The following is a 24,329-nucleotide window of genomic DNA, read 5'->3' on the forward strand; positions in this document are numbered from 1 at the left end:
ACTAACCTTGCTCATGCCCCAATTCAGCCATGGTGCATAAGCATATGACTTGAGCTCAAGGGCTCATGTACTTGAAGCAAAGCATATGCTCAAGTCCCTTGCTGAATTACAGGGCTTCTGGCCATGACACTTTTATCACACAGTCTAAAAAAGCAGCACTTCCTACTGTGCTACATGCCAGGTAGTTGGTATTGCATACCTACTGCTGTGTACTCTTCATTTTCCTTTTCCCATTTTACTGTTAATAAAAACTGTACTTTAAGTCAAAAGATAGGAAAAGTTGCACCAATTAAGATATAAAATAACTGTCTGTCCTATGATTAGCAATTATTTGTCAATCAGCAGTGAATCATCTCAGGCTAGGAATTTCTTTCATAGAGGGTTGTTCAAAGATAGCCTGGATCTCCAATAGAGCTGTGTGATGAGAAACCATGGTTCTTCTATCATTCTAAACACACTGCTTAGATAAATAAATCAAGTTGTGTTGTATATCAGAGTCGTAAGTGTCTGTACAGACCTATGCTATTCCCACCCTGTTCAATTTGTTAAACTTTGTCTTCTATTCTTTTCTCATTTTGTTCCATTAGCAGTGCCCTAGGTGGAGACAGGCTGCATTTTGTAAGGAATGCACTGATACTGGTGTTCTCAGTGCCTTAGCTCAGCACAGCTACGGGGTTTTTAGAGATGAGAAGTCTCTACCCAGACCACAGGATGATTTCCAAGCCCAAACCAGAATAGTCCTGAAGGTGGGGGTTAGGAACCAGAAATGAAGGCCACTGGAGAGAAGGGGCTAATGGCACTGGGATATAGGAACAGACTAGATCAGCAGGGACCTTCTGGGTCACTGAGCCTTGTTTTAAAGGCCTTTGGAATAGGTTCTATGAAAGCCAATGAAAGATTTTTGAGTGAGCATTAGATGATCCAGTCTGAGCTTCTGCATATCTCCTACTACCTCATTCCATTGTTACCCCAATATTCAGCCCAGTAATTTCTGCTGATAGTTCTGAGCACCTGAACACAGGCCATGACATGGTTTGCTTCCCTTAGCGTCCCATCATGAAGACTTCCACAATAAGTGTCCCCCTCAGCCCTTGCCACTGGTCAGTGGAATAGGTGGGACTAGCAGCCAGAGATTCCTGGCTCTCCAATCTGCTCTCCTCCCTCTTGGAAGAACACAGGGAATTAAGCAGCAATATTTCAGATGCTGCAGTTACTGACACCAATGTAAGAATCATGGTAAATGAAAGAAGATCCATTTTGCTTGTTTCCTGAATGGAACTACTAGTACCGTGGAACAGAGCTGGCCTTCAGGAAAATGCTCGAGGGGCACACGTGGCCCAGTGACTGTGGGTGGCAGTGGACCCTGAGGCCATCACAAGATGGTTGAGCAGACATACACCGAGATGCTGGCCTGGTCCCAGGTAGCAGGGTCAGGAGGCTGTGGGGGCAGCAGGAAGGACAAGCAGCAAGCACAGCTGCCCGCAAAGGAAGCCTAGTGCCAATGGCAGGGCACCATCGCCCAGTGCTGCCTGTGGGGGCTGGGGGCCACACCATGGCCTCCAGGCCCAGGAGGTAGGTGATGGCAAAGCGCTTGGTGTGCAAGCTGAGACTGCTCAGCCACGCCGCCTTCTCGCTGGGTACCATCACCTTGCCTTTGGCCCAGCCCTCAGCACACTTCCCCTTGCCCATCGTGCTGCCTGGCAGTGCCCACCACCGCTGCTGCCTGGGATCTTTTTATCCTGCTGTCCCAGCTGGCCAGCTCCAAGCAACTCTGAGCACGGCAGGGGTGGGGGGCAGGCCCCACTGCCCAACCCCCAGGATCAATTGCCACTGAAGTGTCCTGATGGCTCCTGCCTGGCATGAGCAGTGAGGAAGGGCAGGACAGGGCATGTGTGCGAGATGCCCCCCTGACCACAGCGCCCTGGGCATTTGCCCACACTGCCCACCCCTAAGGCTGGCTCTGCTGCGGAAGTGTCTGGAGGCGTGTGCTGTGCAGTATGACACAGGTTTACATTTAAAGATGTTGTGATTGACAAAGAATTGGCATAGCCAGGGTGGGAACTTATCAGCTACTCCACATATGTGCGTTCTTATCCTGTGGTACATGTTAGGTGACTAGGTCCCTCAATCATTATCCCCTTGTGCAGGTGGCAGAGCTCAGGCACTTGAAAAGCAAAAAGTTTGTGCTTCTCAGTGTATACAAGCTCAAATGGAATGACTGAAAAGCCTTTTGGACACTTATTAAGATCCAGGCTAACTTGCCTGAAGATGCATTAGCTAGGGACAGAGAGGTTAAATGACATGTACAGGTCACAGATGGAGTCACCAATCTTGTATTAGCCCCTCAGCCTCTCCACTTCCTATACAGCTCAAAATATGGACTGTGCAATAAGGGCATTCCCCTAGGACAGGAGAGCCTTGCGTATGGCTCCTGCTTCCCAGAACTGTTTATGCAATTTGAAATAAACAAGTCATTGGTTGAAAGCAGAAATAAACCTGGCAGGAGACACCAGAACTCAGTCCTAAGCACTAGATTAAAAAGCCAGGTGTTATCTACTTCCTTCAGGCCCCAGGACTCTTGTATTCTGGACCAGCTTCAATCGGAAGAGGAGTGTGTGCCCTCACACCAGGACTGTGCTGTAGCCTTGGGGCAAGAGTGCTCTTCTGGGAAGCTGGTCATTAGGATTCAAGTCCCCTTTGGGTGATGAAGGCCTAGAGCTCAAACCTCCCACAGTCCAGGTGAATGTTTTATTTAGACAACTGAACAAAAGCTGGGTGGCTTCATCCATATATAGTGCTTTTAGAAGAGCAACTCGGTGTTTCATAGTTGGTAGGGTCGGAAGGAACCTGAGCAGATCATAGCAAATGAACAGAGGCACACCACAGATAGCTTGAGGCTTTGGTGCATCCTATTAGCTACCTCTGAGTGCCTCTGGGTTTTCTGAATTGCTTTCTGGAGGCACATACTACTTCTCACTCTCTCTGTAGAGTACCTAACACAAACCTGAACTGTCTCTGAAGCCTTCTCCAGTGACTGTTGGGATGCTTAATGCCTCCAGGCCATTTTAAAATTTTCTTCCTGCAGCCATTCAAATGGTAGGCATAGTCCTAGCAAAGTTTAGGTGTATATTGAACCAATTTTAATCCTGCCCTAAGACTATACCCATGAGGAATGAGTGTGGATTGAATTGGGAGTTGCAAATTCACACCCTAATTTACTCTGCAGTCACTGCTGCTGCTTTCCAATGTAACTGGATGCACTTACACATTAATTAATGTGCCATAGTTACAGTGCATTAAGTTTCGTACTTGCATACCTAAGGACTAAATCAGTGTCCAGTAACTGGTGCTACTGTGCAGCAGTGCTATTGCACAGGTTTTTACAGATAGATGCTAACTGTGCAGTAGCTTAATATTTACTGTGTAGTAGCATATTAGCATGGGTTTTGCCCCACACACTACTGCAGAGTGTTATTAGGCTACTGCGCAGTTAGCATCTCATGTACATGCACCCACTGGGTCTGTAAGGCAAAAAATTTAAAATGTTACAGTTAGGATTTCATTCTATATGTTGCTATATTCAATGTAAAATAAATACAAGTTTAAACAGCAATGGACAGTACTTGCAAAGGCCTCTGTTCAAGATTTAAAAACTTGGGCTATTACTAGTGCCTTGGTAAAGTAATAGGCTACATCTTTGCCCTGCTATACAGGTTTTATTATGTGACTAACTCCTGAAACAGAAATATAGAACCTTGATATTTGGTCCTGGCAGGGAAGTAAGAAGCAGACTCCATTTTTAACTTCATTGTGTAATTGTTAAAAATATAAGCAAGGTTGTTTTTTAAACAAACAAACAAAAAAAGAACTGCACTACCTCTGTTACCATCCACCACTTCAGAACAATCACAATTGAAAGATGCTGAAATGCAGTTCTATTCCAGTTATTTACATGGATTCTTTTATTTCATTTATTTTTTCAGGGAAAACATCATTTTCACTTTCTGGTTTTCATGCACTAGCCTAATAATCCTCCACACTGTGCACAGGTAAGCTTTGTGAAACAAACAAACAAAAATATTAAGCATAAATATCCAAAGTAAAAGCAGTGAGTTAACCTCCCTCCCCACCCCACAACCAAATCTAAATATTAAATTAAAATGACAAGACAATGTTGCTTTTAAATATTGTGTGTTGTGAGTTATATTGGTAGTTTCAATTTGCTTGTGTATCCTGCTATTTTAGGGCTCAGATAGTGACAAGAGAGAGTATGCCATTGACTTTACCAGGAAAAGACCACCAGAATATTTCAATCAGATTTGAGCTATGTAGAAACCATTTCATCTCCCACTCTGAAAGCAAGAGAAGAATGTTTAAAAAAAAAATGCAAAGACACCTTTTCCCTCCCAAAGAATTTGAGGAACTTACTTGGGTTACAAAGTCCCTGACTCCATCTAAACTGAACATTGTGTCTTATATTATCAGACCTAAAATAATCAAATAATCAGTTTTATTAAGACACACTTTTACTTTTTGAGGTCATATTCCATATAAATGCATGTTAGAAGCATACAACTGATTTTCATAATTAAATGTTGATAGCTGAAAAATAGCTCTTATTATTAAGCAGGTAAACGTTAATGGATTATTTGAGGGCGAGAGGCCCTTAAGTGTTAAAACTGGGATTGAAAAAAAAAGTTCAAAACCCCCTGGATTTTTAAAATTAACTTCTTTCTCTCTCTCTTTTTTTTTTTTTTTTTATAAGCCCTTTTAAATGTATGCATTTGAAATGATGGTAACCTCTATTAAACCCTACATTTATTACATGCTATTAAAATAATTCAAATAAAGCCAATATTCAGCCACTACATATTTACTGCCTAGGTATTAAAGAAAGTCAAACTGCTGAGACAATGTAAATCACTGGCTAGGTACCTAGCACCAGAATTTTTAAGTGCTAAACCAGCTTTTGACAGCAGTTGCCTTGTTTGTAGATGCAGAAGGAATACTGTTGTTCATTTCAGTTTGACTTAGTTCAGCGCAATGCCTAGGTCATTCAAAGTTGATAAACCGATTGGGAGTGGAAAATGCAGGAGGGCTCACTTTCCACTTAAAAGACATGAACAAGGGAGCGTGAGCTGGTGAAACCTACTAGGTCTAAAATCTTAAAGGGTACAATGCCAGAGAACAGTAAAGTCAAGTCACTGACAACTAGAACTTCCTTTTAATACATTAGCTGGTTTAAAATACCAAACATGTTTTGATAAACTTACTGTTTTTCTTATGCATTGAGCACATTTAAGGTAGTTTTATTTAAATAAGAACATTTATAACAGTTGTTTTTATGCATTTTAATTGATTTCTCATTTCCATCCAAATGTAGTTTGACACAAATCATGACTACAAGAATTAATCATCATCTAGAAAATAAGACATGCGTCATTCACCATTCTCCAGCATAACAACAAAAAGTTTAAAAAAAAAAGAGAATCAGAATAAATATATGTTAAACTATCAGATTGCCAAAATAAAGCTGTATAGATATAGCACATCTCGTGATTAGGATAAAAGCACTTCATTATACCAAACACTGATAAATCATCCTGTATTTAAGAAATCATATTAAAATACAAATATAAAATAAGATCGAAATAGATAATTTAAAATCAAGGTCTCCTACCTGATTATTTGTACAGCATGATTAACAAGGGTAATTTGGACTACTCTGATACATATCAATCTCTTTAGTTTGAATGTATGTGGAATGTCTACACACAGATGTATCAGCTTAATTTTGTCATGGGAGCAGTGACATGGTTTGTAAAAGGAGAGGCAAGTAGGAGAAACCTAGTCTCATTATTAAATTAACACAAGTTAAATCAGTTCAGGATGAGGCTGGGGTGTGGTACTCAAAGAGAATGCTTATGAGAGTGTCCAAGTTTAGCATAAGAAAATAGGCAGACTGTGGGAACCTCCTGAGAATAAGATGCATCTGTTGTTGAAGGCAGCCTTGCAAAATTTTACTGGCTCACTTGCCTGGGGCGAGTAATTTTTCTTGACAGCCAAGTACAATATTAGCTTTATCACCACCATCAAGCTAAGGGTAGGTGAGAATATTTTGTGCCTAGATTAATAAATGTTCATGAAGATATTGCAAGCCTGGTTTATGGGAATATAATCCACCTTTAAAGAAAAGGATTAAAATCAAATGAATGCTAGTCTACGTTTCTTTTAAATTGTGCGCTACAGAAGTGCTATTTGGTATGCAATCAATACATAATTTGAAGGGGGGGGGAATCCTGCTTTTAAAATTCAGAGCTATTTGCATATCCCTGCACAATTCAGGTTTTCTTGGAAACTGAAGGAGGAGTCTGAAATTATTGTTCTTTTGTTTGAATCCTCCATTGGGAAAGGCAGCACACAACCAGCAACCACGGTGCTTTGAGGCATCACGAAGCATTAAAAAGATTTCTCTCTTCCTTCATTTATACGTTAAATACCAGAACTGAATGTAGGACAAAGGCAAACTTTTAAGATAGACTCTGTTCTCCCCTAGGCACTGACTGAGTTAATAAAAACAAATATCCAAATGACTTTGCAACTCCCATGCTTCCACTTGCACACCAAATTCTGCTATTTATATTTCACAGAAACCTGCCTCTACTGGATACTGTTAGAAGCATCAACTCTATTAGTGGAAATTATTGTGTACAATGCAGATGAAGCATACATTTTAATTTTAATATTGCTTTGGAGGGACAAATATTTTCAAGTAAAATGGCTGAATGAGCTTTTTATTTTGGTGCTCTGGCTAGAGGTTTCTGAATTTTTTTCCTGCAAAACAGCACATGCAGGTTAGCCTAGGCTAGGGACCCCATCCTCCAATGAGCTTCTGCACTGAGGCAGTGGGTGCCCAGCAGCATTGGGACTTAAGTGCTTACAGGTCCCCAGACAGACTGACCGAATGAGAAGTACTAAACGTTCCTTATTCCACAATATAAGAACTGTATGCACCTACATCTCCCCACTGCAGCAGATCACAGAAGGCTTCAGCTGAAATAGGCCCAAAGATATTAAAATATATACAGATATTAACATATAAACAGGCTCAAAGGTATTAAAAAAATATTTGGGAAATGTTAAAGGCTACAGCCACAGGGGAGCAGGGGGAAGGGGTATGGCAGTTTTGTTTATTATGATCTGTGAAGAATGCCTTAAGGGTAGGACTAGGTTTGTTTGTTGGTTTTGGTTGAAAAGGCTTCTTAATCTTAAATTATTCGTATTAAAAATAGAAATGCCAGGTGTATTACTCAGGCCTCATTTTCCTTGTTCTGTCTGAAGGACTCCAAGGACTGCAGAATGGAAGGAAGAAAGTTTGTCAGGAATGCGAGTTTAATTAGTGCTTGTTAACTAAAAAAAACCAAACAAACAAACAAACAAAACCCAACCCCCCCACCCCAAAATGCAACCTCTCCCCAAGTTTTAAACAGCTTAATTGAAAGTCTCTTTCCCTCTAAAATTGCTTGGATTTCAAGTCTACGTTATATTTAAACCTCCCCGGCTCTCTAGTCATCCATGACATCCTTCAGCTAAGACCAGGTGAAATAGGATAGCCAAGGTAACAAACTAGTGAAAATTGGATAATCAGACCATCTCTGTCTCAAAAAACCCTCCTGTACATTTTTACCCTTTGTACATCATCTTTATACACATAAAGACAGACAGACAGACACATGCTTTAAACAGATGCATCGCGTAAGACCTAATGCTGAAAAATGGCCCATGAGTGACAATCCTTTGGACTTCAGGAAGTCCCAGTGACTGCATACTGAAACTCTGCCTGGGTAGAGCCCTCCTGAGCTGTTGATCTTGGATATCCAGTCCTGCAAACACTGTTGGACCTAATGCAGTTATGCCGATGCCAGGTGCTTCTGAAAAATCTTACCCAAGTACCAGTGCAATCACTGACACACCGAGAAACAAACATGCCTAAATTTTACCTACAGCTTTCACCTAATTTGCTCTGTGATCTCTGCAAGATCCCTCCTGATCAAACCCTACCACCTGCAGAGTACCCTCCACCAGCCAGGTGCTGCCACAGGCTCTGGGCAACCTGGATTATCAAATCTACAGTCTTCAGTTTCTCTAGAAGTAAAATTAGGACTATTTTCCTACTCTACACGTGTTTGTAAACAATCCATATGGAGCTCTGAAGATACCTGCTGCTGTATTATGCAGTTTTATTACCAGTAACATCCTCCATAAACTTCACCCCATTCTGTCCCTATTTGTTTTCTCCAATTTCTTCCATCAAGTGTGACATCACTAGGTCCCAATCCTAGGAGAGGATAAACATGGACAGGTTCCTTGCATCTGTGCACATGACCTCTGGAAGAGGGTCTTATCTAGCAAGTTCTTTGGGGCATGGATCTCATCTCTATACTTCTGTGAAGCTCTTAGCACTTTAGGGAGCTGAAACAGCAATAAAAATTCAAACCGAGAATATGAACAAATAGTGAAAACAAGGATACAAATTCTAAACCAAAAATAAAAACACCCCCACAAGATCCTAATGTTAAGGTTGTAAACTATACTCATTTGCTAAGTGTCTAATTAGTTAAGGCCTGTAAAGGGCTTTGAAGATTTAGAGCATTGACTGTGGGGCACTTCCACCATCATGATTGAAGTTTCAAATGCAAAGTTTGTCTCTGCCCTGATTAAGGTCTCATCTGTACTTGAGTAACACTGCTATGCCAAAAAGTGAAGAAAGGTGCTGTGAATGTCAAGTTGCTAAACCCACAGGGCCTGATACTTCCTCCACTCCTCTAAGCCCTCAGACTTGTCTGAACCATGATTACAACTGTGGCTCTGTAGAGCAACACCCTCAACTCCTTCTGACATCAGCAGATGTGGATCACGTGTGCGACTGGTCTCTGCTGGATGCCATTTTGCTACATGAACATGAGACAGAATTAAACCAAACACTTTTACTGATATTGTATAAATTCATCAGAAGTCAGGTTTTTTTGAGGTGAAACGTAGTGTACTCAGTGCTGCTCTCAGCCATGCTGCAGTCCTTTTTACATTTTATTTCAACATAAAAAATAGGTGAGAAGAATCTCCAAGGGAAACCTGACTGGTAAAGAGTGTAAGATTTAGTTCTATTGCTTCACATTTTGGACAGGCACATTCAACAATTGGAGGTCAAACTTGAAAGAGAGATGTGTTGGCAAAACTAAATTAATATAAAAAAAGGCCTTTCCCTGTATCACCAATCCCACCTGAGAGATTGAAAAGATATACAGGGTTATATAATACACTTTCATAGAATACTTCTTTTTGCCACTTCTCCCCACCTAAGCAGTTTGGTTCCCCTTTTGTTGGTGAGTAGCCTTCTGGTTCCCACAAGATAGTGTGATGCTGTTGTATTTCTAACAAATGCTGGGAGTGCCGTACCTCACACATCAGTCCCTGCCTCCATAAAGCTAAACTGTTTAATTGGATTTTACTAGTTTTTAGTCAAATTCAGTTGGTGAAAATTTTCCAATAATCCAGAGATCTAAAATGGTGGAAGACAATCTCTGGAGATCCAGCTGGTCAAATGGAACAGAGAGGTGTATGGCATACACCAGCAGGTGGCTGTTCAGCCCAACATATATAAGGAACCTGACAGCAACCTGGATGGTGTCCTGAGTCCCCAAAGCCAAGACATGGGACATCAGTAGATTGGATAAGCTTCTGAAGTTGATGCATAAGGATCTGATGCTGGTGGTGCATATATTGATGCAATGACACCATACCATGGGATACCTCTGAGCTTTACAGGCCACTTCAGGAAGCTTACAGTAGAGTAACATCCAAATGAACTTCTCGGAGACTTTTCCTAATCTCATGAACAAAGGAAAACAGAAGATACAAGGTTGTTTGGCTTGACAGGGTGTAGAATTTGGGGTTTGACAGCATTAATCCAGCTTCTGTGGGGAAAGGAGGCCTGCAAATTCAGGTGATTTTCTGTTCAGAAGAAGGGGAGCAAGCCTAAGGACAGGATATGAAGAGAAGAAATTATTTAATTGCTTACGTGCTAATGTTAGGAGCCTGGCTAAAAGCAAAAGGAAGTGGAATTGCTCATTTATGAACATAAATTCAATATAGTAGATATTACTGAAACCTAATGGGCAAGATTCTACTGACTGCAATGTTAAAAAAAATAATCAATGGTTATAAGCTATTTTGGACAGGCTGAATGGACAGAAGATAAGGAGTGGACTTCTGCATCAAAATGACATTACCTGTTTCCAAGTCACTAGGTGAGTCTACACGAGACGCTACATTGCTGTAGCAATGCGCTACAGTGATGTAGCATTAGTGGGCACAAACCATGGTACTGCAGCTACATCGCTGTAGCAATGTGCTCCCTTGCTATAGCACGTCACTAGACAGACGCAGCAGCTAAAAATAACTGTATGCCGCCGGCACAGCACAGGAACAACGGCACCGTAGGGGCACATGCAGATGTGCCCACTGACAACTTGAAAGTAAATGATCCTGAATGCTTTTGGATCAGCTGCATAATAGATGAAGCACATCATGTCTGCCACAGACCACCAAAATACATTAGAGAACAAGATAGCTGCTTAAGAAACAGGTTATCTACAATTCATAGGAAAAAAAGCAGTGTTATCAAGGGGAACTTCAAGCTGAGTGATATATGGCAGAAGTCTCAGACTGTTGGTAACTAAACAACTCACAGAATTTCTAAAAAATTATAGATGACAATTTTATAACACAGAAGTCTTGTACCCAACAGGAGGGAATTCTATGATAGAACCTCACCTCGACAGATAACGATGAATTGATCAAAGAAAAAAAAATAGCTGTGGCTTGAATACAAGTGATCATGACTTGATTATTCTGTTTGCACATATCAAATGTAAAGTCTTAACCAGGAATACACAGGTGCACATAATATGGCCTGGTACTTTAAAAGAGCCAATTTCACACAGCTTTAAAATAATTATGAGTCTAACCAGTCAGGAGAAAGAATTAAAAATATTAATGATAACCAACAATTGTTTAAGAACATTTCACTAAGTGCCCCTTAAGCCACAAAGAAGGCCACACTGCTTACAGATGCAACCTAGTTTAGAGGTGAATACAACTATAAACATTTTATTTAAAAACAAACAAACTAGAAACAAATAAAATGAATGGAAGAAATGGGAAGTCAATAGTAGCAAATATAAGGCAAAAACTAGGAACTGCAAAAATATGACAAAAGAAACAGAAGGAGCCAAGGAAGAGGAAAACTTTTGTTTTAAAGTACTGACAGCTAGATTGACATTTCAATTAAAGAACAGAAAAGGGAGAATAAATACTCAGTAAGTGTTTCTGTTCCGTGGTTGGACAAAATCCAGATGAGGTATACATATCATATGATGAAATCCTCTGTAGTCCAAAAGCAATTAAGGAGGATTTTGAAGAGCAGCTACTAAAGGATGCGTTAAAACCAGAAAATCTGGACAACTTGCACAGAGTTTTTAAAAGAGACTCTCTGGCCCATTAATGCTGTTTTTCAATAGATCTTGGAACACTGTGGAAATGTGAGAGGACTGGAGGAAAACTAATCTTGGAGCAATACTTTCAAATAGTGAATGGGCAAGCCCAAAAAGTACAAGACTGGGAATGTGACATTAACCCTGAACAAAATAATGGAACGACTAATACAAGCCCTGACTGATAAAGAATTAAAGAAGGCTATTATAACTAAAGTCAGCCAACATGGGTGTATGGAAGAGATGGTACTGTGTCTAGTACAGTATTTTGACCAAATTACCAGTAAGTTTGTTTGATAAAAGTAGGAGCACTGAAGTAACTGATTTCTGTAAGGCTTTTGACTTGATGCTATATGAAGTTTTAATTAAGGAAATAGAAAAATACAAAATTCATATTTTAAATGGATTGAAAACTGGCTAACCAGGAGGTCTCAGAATGTAATTAGAAAGCAGAAACTGATGACAACGTTGCCAGTGAGGCCCATGAAAGTTGAACATGAATCCACTCTGCAGTGCCGTAACTTATGGTCCTCAGATACACCAGCAGAGGAATTAAAGTGCAGGCAAAGGGAGGTTATGTTGCGTATGGATTTGGTGCCAGTGAGAACACCAATGACATAAGGTGACCAGTGTCTACAATGGAAGAAAGAGATTGAAAAAGAGGAGAGGATTCAGCAGTCATGAGATCATTAAAAGACTGGAAAACACAATTTATTGTGAATGAAAAGATTAATAAGCAACTTCAACAGCTCCTACGGAGGAATATAAACATCTGATAATACATGATTCTTCAGTCCAGCAGTACAGGTTAAACAGGATCCAATAGATGGAAATTGGAGTTAGACAAAGACCACAGACATAACTAAATGAGCATCCAATATGTCTTAACAGTGAGAAAATAATCAGAGAGCAAGAGAACAGACCTTAAGAAGAGAGGCGACGAGCTATGGGACTCCTCAGCCTGGAGAAGTGCAGGCTCAGGGGTGACCTGGTGGCAGCCTATAAGTTCATAAGGGGTGTGCATCAGGATCTGGGGGAACGTCTGTTCACCAGAGCGCCTCAAGGGATGACAAGGTCCAACAGTCACAAACTCCTGCAAGACCGTTTTAGGACGCAAGCAAAAACTTCTTTACTGTCTGAGCCCCCAAGGCCTGGAACAGACTATCCCCAGAGGCGGTGCAAGCACCTTCTCTGGAAACTTTTAAGAAACATTTGGATGCTTATCTTGCTGCGATCCTTTGACCCTAGCTGAATTCCTGCCCTTAGGGCAGGGGGCTGGACCCGATGATCTTACGAGGTCTTTTCCAGACCTAATGTCTATGAAATCTATGAAAAGTTAACCGCTGAACAACTTACAACAAGTTATGGCACCTTTAGAAATCAAGACTGTATTTCCCCCCCCCTCAAGGACACATGTTCATTTCAATAGATCAGGGGTGTCAAACCCATTTGGCCCCACGGACACTTGCTTTGGCTGTTCTGGGACTGTGCTGCATGTGGCACACACTCCGGCTGAATCGGGTGCGATATGCGTGCTGGACCTGCTTCAGCCAGTCTGGGCCAGATACCCCAAGTATCGGGGCAGCTGCTGGCATGATGCAGTCCCAGACTACCCAGAGCACACATCATGGGTGCTGGATCTGACGTGGTGGGAGAAAGGGAGGAGGGTCCGGGACCATTTCTGCATGGGGCCTGTATGGGGATCAGATGTGGCTCCACGGGCCAGATCCAGCCTGTAGGCCATATCTTTGACACCATCTTTGAAACAGACTGTAGTTCAAGGAAGTCCCCTGGCCTGTGTTATACAGGAGGTCAGATGTCTGAGCATAACAGATTCTTCTGGCTTTATTAGTCTACTGGCCTGCTTTAAAAAAAAAAAAAAAGATTTTTTTGCCATTTTAGATGCTGTTGAATCCTTCTAAATAAAACAAACTACGCATCTCCACTACCAGTGTGATTTTTACATTCCTCTTCCTGACCCCTTTAAAGGAAGATTTAGATTTAGATTTAATTTCACAGCTCCTGTAATGAAATTCATTTTAACGATAAAAGTGATACATACTCTCTCGATACTTCCAACATGCTCTCTGCATATTACCACTATCTTTAAAATGTGGCCATTTATTTTTGCCTGCAAAACCATTTATACCCCAAATGGCTTTATTCTAAATGGCATTCATTGCTCCATCATCAAGGTGAATATTCACCCTCTTGGAAAGGTAAAGTAGCTCAGAGAGAAAGTCCAGGTACCTACCACTTAGTGTTCACTATTGCAGGTGTTCTGACTGGGGCAGAGGCCCAGAGCCCTTTCCAAGTATGTGCTTTATGGCCGATGCTTTGGCTCTCCAGTGCTGTACATCCTGATCCGGGGGAGAGTGGAGCAGCAGCACGCAGCCCTGGGTATCTGCCGCAGGGCGGGGGGAAGAGAAAGTAAAGCGACATGTTCAAAAACTCTGCCCACAAACACTGTGTCCAGTCTCTTCAAACAATAAAATGAGGTGAGCATCAAGATGATGCAAGAAAGCTCTAAAATCTACCACTGCCTGATCCCTTGGCCACAAGTTAAAGTGTCAAGCCCTCAGAAGAGGAAGCCCTGCACCCTATCAAACACTGGGTCTCTCAAATCAAAAGAAAGTTCTTCCCATCTGACCAGTCCCATTTTCCTCCATCCTGTTTGTGAGAAGCAGAGACATACCCCAGCTCCGCACTTCGCAGCTGGAGGTGGGGGTGAGGAGAAAAAAAGCCCACCACCACTACTTTTGACCCGAGTCTTTAAAAACAACCTCCTCCCCTCACACCGAGGGGTTGGCAGCTTCCCCTGAAGAGACATAACATTTTTTTTAAAAAAGGGATCATCTGAATTGGAGAGAGGACCTCAGGGCCCTTCCTTTCAAAGTTGCAAGCGGCGCTTTGCTCCCGCCCCAATCCAGGCCCCCGCACCCCCGAAGCACCCCCAACACGCAGGGCCTTCCCCGCACCGCGGCGAGGGGAACAACCACCGCTCACCCGCTGCAGGCAAACAAAAGGGAGGCGAAGGGTGGGGAGAAACACACGGGCAACCCTCCCACCTCCAAACCCCGCTGTCTGCCCGGGAGGGCGAAGGCGCAGCCCCTCGCCCCTCTCTGGGGGCGGCGCTGCCCGGGGCTTGTCCCTGCCCCGCTTGCCCTGGGCTGGGCTGCCTTTTCTTTTCGGCGCCTTCCCCCACGACTAGGCACTGATCCTGAAGTGGAGGGGAGCTGTGCACCCTCCCTCCCCCAAACCTTTCCTCCATATTTCCAGGGAGCAGAGCACACGGCGCAGGGGAGAGCCCGCACACGGCGCAGCGGGCGAAGCGGTGGGAGGAGAGGGATGCCCGCGGGGAGGGGATGGAGGGGACCCCCCGCCGGCCAGGAAGAGCCACATCCCTACCTCGCCGCGCCGCTGCCTCCCCCTCAGCTGTGTCTGTGCCTCCTCCTCCTCTCACTGCCTCGTCGCCATCTTGCATTGCAAAAACTACTGCACTTTTTTTTGGGAGGGGGGCAAGTGAACTGTGAACTTTGAACTTGGGCAGCGCTGGGCAAGCATCCCCCCCCCGGGCGCGCGCAGGTGGCAGCTGGGCGCCCCCCCGCCTGGGATGCGCAGGTGGCTGCTGCCCTGGCAGTGCGGGAAGGAGGGGAGCACGCGCGCGTGTGTGTGTGTGTGTGTGCAAGGGGAGGAGCTGCTGGGCCGTGCAAAGGCATCCTCCTCCCCTCCCTGTGAAGCCGGTTCCCACCATTTGTAAAGCGGGCACAACACACGGCTGCTCCGCGATTGGCCCGAGCCGGCCCCGGCGCCGGCCCCGCTCCAGCTGCGGGATCACCCGGCGGGCGCGGGAAACGCACCGGGCCGCCCCCGGCCCCCCGCGCTGCTCCTGGGTCCAGGTACGCAGGTGCGGTCCTTCGGGCGGAGGCGGGATCGCTTGAGCTGCGAAAAACTTCTCGGCAAGCTTTCGGGCGCAGCCACCCGTCTCCAGGCGTCTGCTGGTCTGAGAGACGCTAAGGGTCTGGAGGGAGAATGGAAAGAGGGAGAAATTAGGGAAACAAACGGTAAGGGAAGGGTGGGGAGGGGAAAGAGGAAATCCTGCCACCCTTTTTTTTTTTTGGTAAAAATCTTGTTGGTCAAATAAAAGATACCATCTCTACTAGCAGTCCCGATTGCCTTTTCCTCTAGAGCGATACAGCTACAACCTGGATCCCTGCCACGCTTTTCCCTTCTCTCTTCCTTGGAGTCTCAGGACAGCAGACGCTTTGGATACCAACTGGGCCCAAAAGCTTGCAAAGAACAATTTTCTCACCTGTTTATTTGGTCTGATAAAAAGATCACATCTACTCAAAGAACCTTGTCTGCCCACATCCTTAGAGCAACCGGCTACCACCAGAAGCCCAGCAATACGCAGATGCGGCCATTTCAGTTTCTGGCTGGCAAGCAGGAGAAGCGAGCTGCAGTACAAGTGCTTTATAAACACTTCAGGGGGAAAAAATGTTTAGGACCTAGCTTGGAGTGGGCAATTATTTTGGGTGGAGGGCCGCTTATTGAGTTTTGGCAAGCCATTGAGGGCTGCATGGCAGGCAGCCGGGGCAGATAAATAATTTTCTCAATTTTTTAGGGGCCCTGCAGGCTGGATAGAATGGCTTGGTGGGCTGCATCATGCCCACCCTTACCTAGCTGGACCTATACCTTGTGATCATCACAGGGTCATCAAGGTCTGGAGACGATCTTAAAGGTGATATGTAGGAAGAAAAAAAACCCACTCCTGATGAGAGAAAGGGTTTTTGTACTGCAAAACTTGCAAAGAACATTTTTCAGCTATTTGGTTGGTCTAATAAAAAGTATCACATCTACCCAAACAACCTGGTCTGCCCAGAGACACCCACACATTCTTCATCTGTGGAACTGGGAGTAAACAGTAAACTATTACCCAACACTAACTTACAGACGTTATTTTAAATTACTTATGCCTTTGCCCAACTCTGATTTTTTTTATTTAGAGTGAAAAAGTAGATCTGATGGCAGCAAGAGTTGTTTTTACAAAAAAAGTTATTTCTTAGGAGGTGAATAGGCACATTCCTTATTTGCTATTTTTCTGCTAGCAGCTTCTCTCTGTTCCTATAAATGGGTCAGGCTGTGGAATTTGGCAGCTGTCACCTAGTAAGAAACCAAGAGGATTTGATATATAGCCTAGAACCCCCAAACCAGGGCCTAACTGTGGTTTCTTCTCCCTGATCCACTGATGAAACAGCATAGCTAAAAAGAATGAAGCAGCCAAAAATAAAAGAAAGGGTTCATAGGAGTCAGTTTTGGCCCCCCTTTACTTCATGTCCTGGGAATCTCCAGTTAGCATTTAAATTTGCAATTATCTGTGCATGCAACTGCATGAGCCTCTCATGTATTTTAACCCTTTTCATTATTTTTACTGCATTTATTTTCCATTTCTCAGGATGATATGCCAAGTCAATTATTGGTATTAATCACTCCTTTCTCCTGAGTAAAGATACTTATGAAGAGGTCACAGGAACTTAGGGCAAGCCATCTCCCATTATTTATGCAGGACTATTAAGATCTATTAGCACTTTTTTTTAAGGAAGGCTTCTTGCACCTAATTATAAAGATCTTTCTCTTTTGGTAATGAAGCAGACCCTACACCTGGGCTCTGGGGGCCCTAGCCTCTAAGGGGGAACCTTTATATAACATTGTTTCTAGTACATAATTTCCTATACTGCTAACTTGTAAAATTGGATTTTCCCTTATTTACAAATACCAGCGGGCACGTCTACATAAGATGCTAGAGATACAGTGGATTAATTCTACTGCACATTAACATGGCATGAAAAACACATGCTAATACACAGTAGAAATAGTCTACTGTACATTAGCATCACTTAAGAAGCATGTGCTGGTGCTAATGCATAGTAGCGCCGATGATGGCACATTAACTTTAGTCAGGTGCTAAAGTTAATGCACCATAATTACAGAGCATTAATGAATGTGTGTAGGTGCACCCACACAGTGTAGGAAAAAGCAACAATGATACCAGCATCTAAGTACCAAACATCATAAGCTGTTGCAAAGCAACTGTTACTCTTATTAGCAATGCAAACCAGCTAAATCACTAGATTTTTAACTGCTCCATTCAGGGTTGAAGTTAAAACAGCTTTGCTAGACGTGTATCACTGTGGGAGTGTAGATACAGCAGTCACATTGTAGAGCAGATGCACATTTTGGAACAGCAATTCCTTCCCTATTTTAAAGGGGTTGAATTTTAAATTCGTCTACAGACTAAATCTGACGTGGACTACGGTCACCAGGCTTACAGAGAATCCTTGCTGAAATACCCTTCTACTCCAAGCCTAGTGCTGTTTTAATGCTTGCTTCATGCTCTTTTTTGCAGGTGTAATGGAGGCTTCTGAAGTGCCATCTGGGCTACATTTTGTTCCAACGTACTACAGAGTGATCAAAGAAAATTAAAGATGTACATTTGAGACTTTGGGATGCTGTCTGACTGTTGTGCTCCAATCTCTTACAAAGCTTGCTACCATAGGAATTATACATGTCTATACAGAGTTGACTTCCAGCAACCTGTTGTGCCATCCTAAAATACTCCTTTGTGGATAGGCATGCCTTCTGGTTGCTTACAGAAGGGAGGTAATGTTATTCATTCTGGTTTAGGGACCAAGCAGGTAGAGGTATTTGTATAGATGTAATTGTAGAAATAGGTTACTGGAAGACTGAAGGAGCTTGCAAGAATGCCAAGCTGGCACCCACTGGGCACATCTACATGAGATGCTACAACATAGCTGGTCACTATGGCAACATAGCATCAGTAAACTCTAACCATGATGCTGCCACTACTGCACAGTAGAATTGAAAATAATCTGTGCACCACTGGGACTGTGCAGTACCGTGGGCACTGTGCAGTCAGGGGCACATGTAGATGTGCTCACCGAGAACCTCAGACTACTCACTCATGTTCCTGGCTTGGTAGATGCATAACTTTACAAAAGCCTGAGCTGAAGCACAAGACTTAGTCTTGGAGCTGCAACATCACTGGACCACCTCCAGTTATACAGGAGGAAGGCCTTAACTCAGTTGTAATATAGGAAGAAAGCAGCTGTAAAGCATACACAGATGCTTCTGAACCACACACACTCTTACTGTGCTTCACAAGTCCTTTCCTTGTTGTTGTCCAGCTTTTTGTTTCCCATTGTATTATCATTTTTGGTCCTTCAAAATAGGACTTCTAATATTTTTTTTAGCTTGATAAAGGAACAAGACTTCAGTAGTGACCTCCATGATACCTGTCAACACCTGTGACAGTAGCAGACTTGGGAACATTGAACAGTGAAGAATAGAGAATTAGGTGCACCACACATCCTTAGTTTTTATTTCTTCCTCTTATGTGTCCATTTTTGCCAGAAACTTGATACCAAAGAATAAAAAAGGATTTGAATGAGGTTGTTACTTTAAAATGGTTGAAGAATGACATGCCTGCTTTTCAGGCTTGAATTAAGACTGAAATATCCTGAGGTTAGAGTATTGAAGAAAGAAATCAGGTATGACGCAACTTTAAATCAAGCAACATGCAGAAGCTTAACAAATGGTAGCTGTGACAAAAATGTATGGCTTAAAAAAACCCCAAAAGATCAACACCCCCCCCCCCCAAAAACAAACCCCACTGTCCCTTAAAAACAGATCTCTCTCTAAACTGGAGGGGAAGGAAAAAACACTACCACCCCCTTAAACACACATGAATTATGCAGTCAGACTCCCGAAAGGATACATTGGCTTTCAAACACAACTGTACTTCGCTCCTTACTGCATATGGCTCTATGCTACTTATCAGTTACAGAATGCCTAACTTCAAGCAAATACAAGTGTTTTGTTTTATTTAAAAAAAAAAAAAAAAGAGAAGAATGGTAGTTATCCAATCTCTCTCTCCTCCTTTTACGCACAAGCTTGTTTCCAACAATATATTGTCAGCAGTATCTTGCTCTACTTTTCAGCCAGTGGAACCTTCCTTAGTATCCATGTAGATGTTTGTATTCATCTCCAACAATGTACTCAATCTGTAGAAGACAAAAACGTAATTCCTGTCTGATTCACTACAAAATTAATTTAGCTGCTACTTTAGTTGGTTTATAGTTAATTGTTTCAATTTTCAGTTGCTTATAGCACTGATAAGTGCAATCTTTTGGAGCTGAAACTTTCCATTCTTGTGTGTAATCAAGTTGGCCTTTTAGAACAGTTGAGTAAAGATAATTCATACTGAAAATACTCAACCTTTTTATCTCAGAAATATTTGCACTTGTCTAAAGTCTCCATGAAGGCAACAACTGTGAAAGCTACTCAAGAAGTTGCAGACACCCCGCCAGCAGGGAAATAAAATTCTGCTCAACTGCATAGAATTTCTGTAGAATTTATTTTTGCACATTTTTAAAGCCTTTATGTAATATACAATATTTAGAACAACATAGATAGTCTCAAAATACAAATATATTCTAAAAAGTTAAGAAAGTTTACAAAGTTTATTGAGTTCCCAAACTTCTTGGTTTCAAAAGAGGCACTGTGGAGTACCTGAAAGATGTACAAAGCTGTAGTAACAAGGCACTGATAACAGTCGCAAGAAAAAAAAGCAGCTCTTAAAAGGCACACATCCTGAAGAGACAGCTGGGTAGAATGATCTCAATAGTTCAAATGCACTGCTGTTCTATTTTACTATTTAATCACCCAAGATCACACAGTAAAAACAAGTAGTTTAAAGACTTCATCTTGTCTCAACATATTTTTTATATTTATATATGTATAATTACTTGCATTGAATGCACAGGTGGCAAAAAGCATAATATTATAATAAAATATTAGAAATCAAGAAAACTACAGATCACATAACTGAGACTGACCAAAGAGTGCAATTTCTTTCTTCATTTCCTGAAAAAGAAAAACACATCAAGAATCATGAGTGGAAACTGCTGGGAATCCTGTTTGTTTTCTATTTTAAAGCAATTTAAAAACAGTATTTGTAAATAATTACTAGTAGTTGTATGTATTTAATACAAACACACGCTCAAATAACAATAATAAAGAAAATCAGATGCCACTCATCTCCAGATGTCTTGCTGTGGAGTTGTGTATTTAGCTGCTTGGGACATACAAGCCTTTCTACACACATTCACATTCAGCATTTTAGCATTAAGGCACTAAAGTCTTCTGTGCTTGTCCTTTAGTTCCCCTAGTTTCATGCACATCCTTACATACCCAAAGTGAGGAGGAGGTAGATGAAGAGTCAGTGTGGCTCTTTCAGGGAAAGCAAGGTAGCAGGAAGCCAGGAAACTACCTAAACCTGAAACAATTACACTGCACTATACCCCGATACTCTGCCTCCTGATTCAAACTAGAGTTGGTTCTCCCTTTCCACACAGGGGAAAACCTCACCCTGCAGGAGAAAGCTGGCATAACTGGCAGCAGCAGCAGCAGCAGCAGCAGGCAGAGAGAAGGGACACACCAAAAGCATCTTTTTCACATACTTCTTTTTGCCCAAAAGGTGGCTTTGAGACCTGTGTGTGCATGCCCTAACAGCTCAACTCTTCTGAAAATGATGCAGGTGAGATTTTGACTCAATAAGAAGAACAGATCTGTTTCTACTGAACTACCAAAAATCTACTGAATGCTTTTTTCTATTGAAGCTACCAAAAAAAATCATGCCAACTCTGAAAGTAGCGGTGGCTATGGACAAGCATTCATTTCCAGTGCTAAGGAACTGTTAGTGGTGGAAAAACAGGTTAGGGCTAAAGGACAGGGATACTAGTCAGTCTCCTCCCCCACAGCCTTAGGGGAGCCCAATGATTGACAGCTTGCCCTCTACTCTGCCAGGAAAAGGAGCAGGTTTTCCAACGAACAGCTGAAAGAGGCAGAAAAGCTTGACCCATTGGCCCTAGGAGGAAATCGAGCTGCAGGGCAATGCCCCCCTAGCTCCTAGCACAACTCCAGGGTAATACCAGTCCGCAAAGACTAGAGAGCATTTCCCTACGGCTGGTGCCCTGTGCCCCCTCATGGCTCAAGCTGTAAAGGAGCTCCTCCTGGATGGGGGTGGAAGGAGCATTCTTCTATAGCTGGAGTTGTTCCAGGAACTCCAGGATGGTTCAAGTTGTAGCTCCTCTGCCTCCCCTACCACCACTCCTGTGCATGGGGCAGGAGACAGCCACTACAGCTTGAATCCTCCTGGGGAAACAGCTCAGCACCTTGCACAGACTGAAGATGGAGGTAGTGCAGCTTGATCTGTTCTAGGTCTGCAAGGAAATCAACTCAACTCATGCAAAAGTTGGGGTCAGCCTAGTCTGTGCAGGGACTGGGGGCAGCATAGCTCAAGCAAGGATGGGCTGAGCTTTGGGGAAATCCCTTTGCTTCTAGGGTCTGTGCCAGGAGTGAGGGGGTTTCCTGCAGCTTGACCCTTCCCCAGGCCAGCTCTGCTGCTTCTGACCTCGCCCCTGCCTAGTTCTGAGCAGGGGCAGGAAGCAGAGGCTCCATGGCTCCAGCCAACCAGGGCTCCTAGGATGGTTGAAGCCATAGAAGGATGCTCCCCGCCCACCCCACATACTGCACAGCTCCAGGGTGACCCCAAGATGTTCATGGAGCAAGGAGGCAGAGGCACTATACTTTGAAATGTCCTGGGGCTGCCAGTACAGTTCCAGTCACAGGAGAAAGACCCTGCTCTTCTCCCCTTAGCAATTCAGGGGAAATTCCTCTGCAGCTTGACCCACCTCAGGGACAAAGGGGATGGTGCCCTCCACCCCAACTCATGGTCATCCCAGTTCTGTGTAGAAAATGGAAGCTAGAGGTACTGGGGCTTGGAGTCCCTCCAACTTTGCTCCCCTTCCTGGAGTGACCTGCAGTTGTGCAAGGGAGGGGGCAGTGGCACTGCCATAAGAACAGCCTGGGGACTCTTCCCCAAGCATTTACGCACTGGAAAAAGTTGCCACTGCCTTCAAACACAAGGGTCCCCAAAGGGCTCCCTGGCAGCTCATTGTTGGGTGGACTATCAGAGGGCGAGTTTTTCCCCTCTCTCTGAAGGGTGGGAAGGGGAGCAGGCGAGCATGGGATATTGGGGTCCTTAGGACCCCAAGAGAAGCGTACAGCTATTTAGGCTTATGAGAAAATTTCTCATGAGAAAGCTTCCTAGTTGCAAGTACTGTGGTTCTCGGCCACAGAAACACCTTTAATGGCTGCATGCTTTCTTTTTGTGCCAGGATAAAGGTATTAAATAGACGTGTCCTCCAAACCAAAAACGCTCATCAGTAGTTTAGGGAGAATGAAACAAGAATCTTTACAGCATGAATGCACAAGTATCAACTGTACAACAGAACACACTTTATAACATTATTTTTTTTTGGCAAGAAAGTAGCATTTTACCTGTATTAATTTGGTCTTGTCATGATCTCTGCGATGTCGATAGATACATTGGCTGAGTATTGCATACAGTTTTTCCAAGTGAAATATATGGTAGCCTCTACTTTTCTCCGTGACAATACTCAGCAGTTTCTGATAAAAAAGGAAAAATAAGTAAGTAGTGGTTCTTTACCTATGCAGAGTATGGCAGAGAATATTTTTAGAATCATAGAAAAAGTAGGGCTGGATGGAAGCTCTGGAGGTTACCTAGTCCAATCCCCTGCCAGAGGCAAGACCAGTCCTATCTAGACCATCCCATATAACCCCCATCTAACCTATTAGTAAAACTAGTCAATGCTGACACACAACCACAAGATATAAAATCCTATTGTACCACTGGTAAAGCAGGACTATGGATATGGATATCGGTCTGGCACTAGGCAGAGGGGCATGACTATCTAGCCAGGAACCTCTGGATTTTAGTCTTAAGAGCACTGGCACACCCAAGTCAAAATCCCTAGTTTCAGCTGCAGCCAACACCCAATGCTTTTGAGAAAGATAAAGCCTCCTCCCTTATCTGTAGCAACAGGAAGGGAAAAATTATTTCCTGGTCCCACGTGGAAACCAGCAAAGCCCACAGTAGAGCATAGGCATAGCTACACCTAGATTGTTCCAGACCAATCCTTGTCCAGCTTCTTCTTAAAGACCTCCAGTGATGGGGAGTCCACAACTTCCCTAGGCAGTCTATTCTACTGCCTCACTCTGGCCATCAGGAAAAACTCCTTCACTGTTAAATCTAAACCTACTTCGCTGCAACTTCAAGCCATTGACCCATGTGCTACTCTCTGCAATAAGAGAAAAAAAGGTGTTTTACTTCTACTTTGTGGCAGCTCTTCCAGGTATTTGAAAGATGCTATCATGTGCCCTTTTAAGCACCTTTTCCGTAAGTTGAACATGACTATTTCCTTCAATCTCTCCTTCTGGCACTTGCCTTCCAAGCCCTTCATCATTTGTCACCCGCCTCTAGACCCTCTACAATATCAGCACATCCGTTTTTAAAATGTGGAGCCCAAAACCACCCATAATACTCTAAATAAGTGCTTCTCAAAAATGGTGGTCTGCAGACCAGCCACCGGCCCACAGCAATGTTTAACGATTTCTTTGCCTCCGTCTTCCTAAGTAGGGACCAAAACAGCCACCTCCCTGCTGGGCCCCTCTCAGGCCCCGGGGGAGGCACACCTGGGACACGGGTTAGCGAGGATTTAGTTAGGGAGCTTCTGGAGGGGTTGGATGTATTCAAGTCAGCCGGCCCAGATGATCTCCACCCTAGAGTTCTAAAGGAACTGGCCGAGGTCATTGCAAGTCCCCTGGCACAACTTT

At 43.3% G+C, this 24,329-nt stretch overlaps 2 protein-coding genes across 6 annotated transcripts in view; both read right to left on the reverse strand.

Moving 5' to 3' along the window:
- ZHX1 (zinc fingers and homeoboxes 1) overlaps window positions 1–15,225 on the reverse strand; it is a 39,191-nt gene extending 23,966 nt beyond the window's left edge. For all 5 annotated transcript variants that reach the window (XR_002104156.1, XR_002104157.1, XR_002104151.1 and 2 more), the window contains exons 1-2: window positions 14,961–15,225; window positions 13,807–13,956 (exon numbers count right to left, since the gene is read on the reverse strand). The gene's annotated coding sequence lies outside the window, so the exon portion shown is untranslated. The remainder of the gene's footprint in view (window positions 1–13,806; window positions 13,957–14,960) is intronic.
- A 4,234-nt stretch (window positions 15,226–19,459) lies between these two features.
- ATAD2 (ATPase family, AAA domain containing 2) overlaps window positions 19,460–24,329 on the reverse strand; it is a 57,680-nt gene continuing 52,810 nt past the window's right edge. Inside the window, exons 27-28 of the mRNA XM_019552487.1 lie at window positions 22,974–23,102; window positions 19,460–20,495 (exon numbers count right to left, since the gene is read on the reverse strand). Coding sequence (XP_019408032.1) covers window positions 20,442–20,495; window positions 22,974–23,102 — 183 coding nt within the window. The 3' untranslated portion in view covers window positions 19,460–20,441. The remainder of the gene's footprint in view (window positions 20,496–22,973; window positions 23,103–24,329) is intronic.

Source organism: Crocodylus porosus, unplaced genomic scaffold (assembly GCF_001723895.1).
Source record: "Crocodylus porosus isolate Cpor-Errol unplaced genomic scaffold, CroPor_comp1, whole genome shotgun sequence".
Taxonomy (NCBI): Eukaryota; Metazoa; Chordata; order Crocodylia; family Crocodylidae; genus Crocodylus; species Crocodylus porosus.